An 8568-nucleotide genomic window follows, 5' to 3' on the forward strand; every position below is an offset into this window, starting at 1 on the left:
CTATACTATTTTAAAAATTGACTATTCTTTCGTATCAGACTCGATCCCATTACTAAATGGATGTCAATATAGAATGTAAGAGGACGTCTCTTGAAAAAAGAATTCATGACATAGACTTCCCTTCTCAATCATCCACTCTCTCTTTCCAATGTATTTCGGGTCCGTCTTTGTCCCTCTCGAAACATGAATTCTCCTTTCCGACGTCCCCTTTCTCCGTCCAGAAGACCGGAAGGAAGGAGCGGGGCACGGCGAAAGGACGACTCACCCTGGAAAATGAAAGTCGATTCTGCGTGTAATTGCAACGATGCAGAAACACGATTGCGTTGTAGAAACATTCGTCGCCTGGAAAAAGTGCTACGATGATGGACGATTCAAAGAAAGCTTGGTTTGTGGAATGTTGGAAAATTACAGTATTCCGCGTTTACGAGGAGAGTGCAAGATCGAGGTCACTGATTTACTCGTTTTTAGCACTGGTTAATTTCTGTCTAAAAAAAAAAAAACTTATTATAACGTTAGATACTTTTTTTTAGATTAATCATGATTTTTTTAGATTAATCATCTCGTGATTAATCACACGAGATTAGTGTCTACTTATTTTTTTAGGAATTTTTCTTTTTTGAAGAAGCAAGAAAAACAATGATTATAAGTAAAATAGAAAACAATTCAATTTTTCTAAAAAAAAAATATAAAAAATTTATTTTCCCTATTTTAATATTGTTAACGATAATTAGAAATCGATTTATCAAAATAGTTTACTGATGGAGGACGTCAATTAAATATGGTGAAAATTGCGTCTATTATCCGAGAAATACCATACGTTCAAGAATCCGTATAATTGTTTCGCTTACTAAAAGAGACTGGTATAATTTAACTCTGCATTCGAGCTAGCTATTCGGCTGTTGTTCGTCCACGTTCGTCGGTAATGACCGTGAATCGTATGTAGTTGTTGCCTCGTATGAATGTCTTTCCAGAGTCCTGCCATTTTCAAGAGTGCATCATTGAATCTTGACTCAACACGACAATTGGAATGGAATCGAGACAAAAGGGTCCTCTCATCGTTAAAAACGATCGATTATTATGCTAGAAGGCAATCACCGTTCATTTTTAACCTAGATATATATATATATATCTATGGTGTCGCCATCTTTCATAATTCTTTTTGCAAGGTTTTAGTTCAGTTTTTCGCAGCTGGGCGCGCTTTAACTGTGCGTAATTATTTCGTAACCATCTTTCGTGGTTATGTAAATCGATGTATACGGGATTTAGTTTCGATTTTCTATCGAAGTTATTCTATCTATATAACTAGATGATAGTCGTAAAATTGACTTTCGATTACGACGATGCAATCTATTCGAGAGAACTAAATCGGCGAGCAGGAAGAAAACAAGTAGAATCTTATGGTAAACGGAAAACGCTTGATCGAATGAAAAAATTGTTACATGTTTTTATTACGCCATGTTAGAAAAAAATAGTCTCAACTATTTAGTTTGAAAATATTTTGTGTGACGTAAAATAAGTATTACTTCAGAATGTCGATTATAGCGAGATTATGTGAGATATTTTTTTTATTCATCTCAAATTAGGAAAAGTAAAGAAGTATTTACAAATATCATATAATTTTTGCTGAATAACAGTTCTCAAAATAAAATTATTGCTATTTATTTGGACTATAAATTAATTTACATAAAAAACTTATAAATTTGAAAAGATATAAATTTTATTTTAAATATAATAATAAATTCAATTATCGCATAGCTTCAAAATGACACATAAAAAAAATATCAATTAATAACTATGTATATTAAAAAAGGTAAATAATAAAAATTAGCTTATTAATAAAAAATACACTTTAATCCATTTCTATAGTTCAGAACGCGTCAGCGAGATTTATTGAGCTGATCGTTTTCTGGAACGAAACGCGCGCTTCGTAACGTCGGATGTATTACGTGACCGAGACCGTTAAAAAGGGTCGAGAGCGGCCCGTGAAACCTGACCACGCGATTTTCGGTGAAAGTGAAAGCAATTCGGTGAACAGGTCGGAACCGGTGAAACCAAAGTTTACTTCCTTAGCAGCGAAGACGATGATGTCAGGCGCGGTCGATTCTTGGCGTGGCCGTCACGCAACCCTTGCAAATGGTTTATGCACTTGGATCATAAATGCAAAACACGGACAAGGTTTCGCAGTTTCAGGGTCGAAATCTATGCTGTTAAACGAGTTCAACGCACGATCAACGTACGAACAAAACGATTTTCAATTTCTCGTAATCAAGTATTGGGAAATGCTAAATCTCTGACCGGTGAAAGTTTTGAAGATATATTCCAAACAAATCCGATTTTACCAAACGAACATAAAGTTGTCGCGTTGCGTAACTATTCATTTGTTTTTTTTACAACGTATAATATATTTTTTGATTATTATTAGCGAGGTAAAAGGTAACTAAATTATATCGACCCATTTCATATTGTTTTTGTAGCTTAATTTTAAAAAAGAGACGGATTTTTTGGATAATTTAAATAATCAGTAATGTATTTTATTACACGTAACTTCCGAAGTCTCGACACGAGCCGATCATCTTTCGGTCATCTTCGGTTAATTTACCGATGATAGCCGAAAACGTCCGAAATACGATTCGGCATTTCTCGGTATTTTATTTCAGCAACGGACCATTTTTATTTGTATACTGGTTCTCGAAACAAAATCTATTTGCCGGTTTTCTAAAAAAGATTAAACGAGCATCTAAGATCACGTAAGAAAAAGAAACCTGTTTACCCTAAATGGATTCATGGATCCAGAGACTATGCATAACGACGCATAACTCGTAACAAAAGTTACGAAACTGTTTCATCGATATATGTAATGTCGTTTCATTTCGTCTCGTTTCATTCTACGTGGTTACAACGCGTGGCATTGTCTCCAATTGGAAATTTTTTGCGGTAATTTCGACAAAAATGTTTATAATTGTTAAGTTTTTTCGAGATGAATTTTTTTAAAAAATGAACATGATAATATAAGAATAAATTAAAGAATATAAAATATGCAAAGATTCTATGTTTAAATAGATTTCATTAAATTGATATTAAAAAAATAAAACGAAATTAGGAATACATTTTTCTCGAAAGAATTAAGAAAAGAAATCTAGGAAAGAAATGTCAATTTTTTGTACGTACGTGCACTTGGTATGTTTATCCGCATTTCGATCGCGTTATCTATTCTTGACATAAGTTTCATATTGCGCGTAAAAAGTTATTCTAACCTCTTTTTTTTTTTTGCCTCGTCTCGGTTTATCGATCTATCCTCTGTTTTGTAACGCGTTTGTTCTCTCGAGTTTTTTCAAGATTGCGGCAAGTTGTTGCACTTCGTGCCGGTATGCTTAGATTTTATCTTAAACTATTAAGTGAGAATCGAAACAATAGCGATGTCTTTCATCAACAAATAGCTGCTAATAGGATTATCTAATCGTTACTTAATGTATGATCTCGAGACTCGATGAAAACAATTTTGTATGTATATCGTATAAAAACTATTCGAGTACTTCGACATGTTATGAATTTAATGTTGTAACGAGGCAGCCAAGAATCTTCGGTACAAAAGCCAATCATCTTCGGTCATGTTCGGTCACCTTCGGTCATCTTCGACTAATTTACCGACGTTAGTCGAAAATAACCGAAACTCGATTGACTCTTGGCGCCATTCTTAGTTATCTCGAATCGTCGTTACTCTTATGATATTTAGCCATAAGATATACATATTCGAATAATTTTTATTCTATCAATCATTTTAATGTATATCTGAATTTTTTATTTTAATGGTCCTCAATAAAAATGATATATTGATAAAAAATAATTTAATAAATATTTTCGCGGAATGTCAAGTATTTAATTTTATGATTGAATATAAAGGAACTTGTTTTAGGATATCTACAATACTTTGTCTAATGCGAGTAAAAGTATGAAATAGACGGAGAATAATTAAATAAAAGAAGCTTATCCGGTTTTAGTTCCTGGAGAGAGTCGTTTGCAGAAATTGCTATTTATAATTTATATAAAACAATATATAAAATATATTGGTATAAAAACCATTAAATACCATTAGATCTTATCCTAACATCGCACTTTCATAATAATTCGCTCCAATTTGTTAATCCTGCATTCGTAACGCAACGAATGTTCATCCATCGAAAGAAAGGCCCCGCTCGTCACTTTCCGATTTCTATCCGATTTCTATGCATGTCGTAACGACCCGTATTCTCACGTTTCTCTCGCGAAATTCGATTAAAGGTCCACGGAGATACTGTCTGTCCAATCATTTAAACTATATCCACACGTATATCCACAATCCAATAGAAAAAAATTTCACTTTAATTCAATTTAATTAACATCGATAAAAAAGAACGCGCTTTCTCTTTCGAATTCAAAATACACGTATTATTAATTCAGACAAATTTTTATCAGATTTGGTGGCGCTGGTAAACAATATCTTAGTATAGCCTCGAGGCTATCTTCCTCCTCTTCCTCAATCGAGAACAGTCGAGAAGTTGCCACAGTCGCTGTTGACGTTCTTCAGAACTGCCCCACCGAAAATACGCACGGGTGTTCTGGTCCACGAGATCAGCATCAACGATCCGCCTATGAACGGGCTTCCCCTGCCGATCTCGCAGCGTACATACGACAGTTTCACCAATTGCAACCCGAGAGATTGCTTTTTCCACTTGGATACCTCGATCCTCCCCTGGATCACGCGTGGAGAGAAGATCATCAATCCCGTTCCGAGCGGCAAAGACGTCGCGTCCTCGGCGTATCGTCGTCGTCCCCCAAGTTGATCAGAAGTTGGCGGGAGCGTGTACGGTGCCCTCGTTCTCGTTGCAATCCTATAATCGATGCCGCGTTGCATCAGTTTCGTCGGAATCCTGGCAAAAAGCGGAACCGTGGCGTAACTCGAGGCGGAGCGGGACACTTGACTCGAATCGTGGGAGGCCTCCTCGAATCGTTGCCGGTAGTCGCCCGTGTCCAGAAGGGTGTCGAAAGCGGAGGCCAAGAGCAGATTGAAGCCGAGGATCGATCCCTCGATCCCGTCGTCGAGCCCTTCGTCGAAGTCGGTGTACTCTTGACCCACCACGATGTCTCCTCCGCTTGGGATCGTGTGATCTATCGTCTGAAATCGATCGATCGATTTAACGTTGATTTATTTATTTATTTATTTATTTATTTTTTAAATACAACGAACCTCGTAAGAGCGACCTTGAGCCCAAAGCTGACCATTGATCCAAAGGCCGTAACGGCCAGCCTGATTCTCCCAGCTCACGCACAAATGGTACCATCGATTCTCTAGAATGTCGACAGTTGCGGCGAATACATTATTGCCCCCGATCTCGAGGTGGACACTCCTCCCGTGCGGCGCTATCCACGATCGTACGAGCCGTTCTCGCTCGTTCTCTGTTGGGGAAGCGAACGCAACAGCAGGTTTAAGACTGTTTGTTCAAAAGGAAATGTAGGCGATCCGATACGAAACGCTTATTTGTAGCGGTGAAAATACTTTTCATGGCTACTTTCTTCGCGTTTGAGTAATAAAAGTGTACGCCTTTGAAGGATATAATCACGAGGCCGTTTACACTTTTACGTTACGTGTTGCATGTTCTTATGGTAGAAATTATTTACTTACTCGAGTACGAAAATATCGGATGAGGATGGGTCAGATCGTAGGATTCCATCCACAGGCAGAAGGTGAATTCGGTGAATTTTGGTACGGGTAACTCCCAACGTAGAAACTGATGATGAGAAGAGTATGAGAATGGATTATTTTTTATCTTAGGATTAATTAAGTTTTCACAATTGAGGTGGATTTTTAACGAATTCGAATTCCACTTTTGCGACACGCGCTTAATCAATTAAGTATACGTTAAATATACGATTAAGTATACGGGATTAAGTAATGCGAGACTGTTAAAGGTAGAGACTGTAACTGGTAGAATGGATTAGTTCTACGTTCTTGAATAATCGATAATGACGAGGGCGATGCACGGATACGCCAAAAATAGATACTCGGAGAAAATAGATTCATTACCAAGTTAGGGGATCTTCGAGGATTTTGCACATATCTAAAAACCCTATTTTATTATTTGACTAAAAAAAAACGAAGAACGTGCAAACATGGATAGAATTATGAATTATCTCGTCGATGATAATTGGGTAATTTCTTACCTGAATGTATCCTTTCTGAGTGAGTTCCACCTTGTGCATAGGAGTTCCATGTAGCTTCTTTTCCCCAAATGTTGATTTGCCCCAGCAAAGAATGACTAGACACAGCAAAATCAAACGAGCAGGATTGATCGTACGTTCGTGAATAATATTCGATAATTTTTCCATCTTGATTCGTTCATCCCTATCCTATTTCTTTTTCTATATTTTTTTTTCTTGATAAATTTTCGAATCTGGCAAATAATATTTCCTTTAATTTCCTTTCGGATGGAAAGTGGAATTCCGTTTTGCCATGCGTTGAAACTCGAGAAGGAGAAACGATGCCGGTGCGGCGAACAGTCGACGGGAGTAAAGAACACTAAACAAGGCTGGTGGCAAAGTGGGCGAGCACGGCCTCGTAAGCAGGATTGGTAAAGAGGGAGGAGACTTGCCACTTGACGAATCGTTTGATTTTGACTTGAAGTAATTTTTGAAGATTGCCTCTTCGCAAGTTCCGATGTGTTATTCATTCTTATATAGTTAACAAGAATTCAATTGTTCGACGATACGATCGAGGAAAAATCGATGTTAGTTCGTATTCTGGAAAAAAAAAAGAATTGATCGAACATGTAATTAGAATTTGTAACGGAATTTAAGATTGATTTGCCAATTCGCCACTCTCCCAATCATTGATCAAACGTATGTAGAATGAAAATCATTTTCGTTCGATTGTAGAAGTTAATTGTGTGGTTATGTTTTGATCTATGGCCACTGTTTGCCATAGTTCAACACTGCTCGGGATTGTTCGGGATTGTTCGGAATTGGTCGGGTACATTCGTGGCTATATATCCGAAAAGTTATCTCTAATAATTGACTAGTGTTACTTGACACCGGTTTAGGGTCATTATTGTGCATGTGACGTTAAATAGAGAGTCAGAATAAGGTAAAATAAAATAGAGAATATTTGTAAACTTAATAATAATTGAAAAAATAGAAAATTTGTTTTTTTCTTGTTTTGGCAATTCAATAATAATTAAATAATAATATTAAATATTATTGTAGAAATCATAAATAACTTCGACTTTTGTGACTATGAATGAATAATATAAGAAAGCGTAGTGAGAATAGCTTGAAATCCTATATCTCGTTATATTATAACGAATTCATGATTATATATCTAGATATTTCTATTCGATTTGATAGTTGAGTGATAATTACGAAACTTTTTTTTAAATGAAACATAAGTGTTGGATATTTTAACAAAATTTACGAGAAGAAGTAGAAAATTTCGAAATCTTGCTGGTATTTTTTTTGATCTTGACAAGCGTAATGATGGAAATTTATAAGGCTTTCAACGCAATTTGTTATAAAAGTATTTAAGAAATGCGCGTGCTTAAATTTTTTTAAAGTCTTTATATAATTTCTTCTCGTTGCATGGAACATTATTTCTACGAGGGGATCTATTCGTGATGTGAAAATCCTCGAGTCTTTTTATGATTCGTAAAATCAGCATGAAATCGACGTCGCGTCACCGCAAACCGTGCCTGAATATAAAACGTAATATCTGAATTCGCCTTGATCTGTATCATTTTCATTGCCACTAACATGAAACGACATCGTAACTCGTGCGTTCTCCTCCTTTCTTTTTCTTTTTTCATACGTTTTCTCTCGAGCCGCGTTTCTATAAATCAAATTTCAAATAAAAAAAAACATGCTCGAAAAATCGTTATACGCTTGAATTTTTATATACAACTTTGTGCTTTCTAATATTCATTACATGTATATAAATATATATTCTGAAACTAAGTAAATACATTAACACATTACTTATCTTTTATCGAAACAACAAACAATTGCAACAAGAATTAAAATTTTTAATAATTTCACTTAATAAATATGTATCATTACCGTTTCGTTTTTAATTGCAATTTATAGCACATACGTTTAGATTGTAGATAAATAACGCGAGAAACGATTTATGCAATCTTATTCACACTTTAACCTAACCTAATCTAATCTAGTTGTATCACGACTATCTTAAATCTTAAATCTTAAAAGAATGTGACTTAAAATACTTTACCCAGAAAATTAAATGATAATTACATACGTATCAGTGAAATTACTTTTACAAATTATCTTAAATTTATTATCAAACATGATAAATATCAAATTTTACATACGAGCTTAAGATTCGTAAAAAAATAAGAAAACTTCAATGACATTACTATTTTCGTTTCAGACGGCGAAAAACTCGACTTCCGGGAATAGCGGATACTACGTCGGAGGAAGCAGCACTCTGCCACGAGGAGGACAACTAATGAGGGCATACAGTCCGGCGGCGTCGTCTGTGGTCGGAGGACCAAACGCGACGCCGACACAACCGAAACCTCTCGC

The 8568-nt window shown here is 35.8% G+C and overlaps 2 protein-coding genes across 2 annotated transcripts in view; one reads left to right on the top strand and one right to left on the bottom strand.

Annotated features, from left to right (window-relative positions):
• LOC102674722 (coiled-coil domain-containing protein CG32809) overlaps window positions 1–8568 on the top strand; it is a 96974-nt gene that overhangs the window by 64949 nt on the left and 23457 nt on the right. The window contains 1 exon segment of the mRNA XM_031515288.1: window positions 8414–8568. Within this exon segment, the coding sequence (XP_031371148.1) occupies window positions 8414–8568 (155 nt within the window).
• LOC116186837 overlaps window positions 3854–8568 on the bottom strand; it is an 8578-nt gene continuing 3863 nt past the window's right edge. The window contains exons 2-6 of the mRNA XM_031515284.1: window positions 6199–6774; window positions 5660–5765; window positions 5225–5433; window positions 5017–5152; window positions 3854–4971 (exon numbers count right to left, since the gene is read on the bottom strand). Coding sequence (XP_031371144.1) covers window positions 4514–4971; window positions 5017–5152; window positions 5225–5433; window positions 5660–5765; window positions 6199–6363 — 1074 coding nt within the window. The 5' untranslated portion in view covers window positions 6364–6774 and the 3' untranslated portion in view covers window positions 3854–4513. The remainder of the gene's footprint in view (window positions 4972–5016; window positions 5153–5224; window positions 5434–5659; window positions 5766–6198; window positions 6775–8568) is intronic.

This window comes from Apis dorsata, unplaced genomic scaffold, assembly GCF_000469605.1.
Source record: "Apis dorsata unplaced genomic scaffold, Apis dorsata 1.3 scaffold_60, whole genome shotgun sequence".
NCBI classification, from domain to species: Eukaryota; Metazoa; Arthropoda; class Insecta; order Hymenoptera; family Apidae; genus Apis; species Apis dorsata.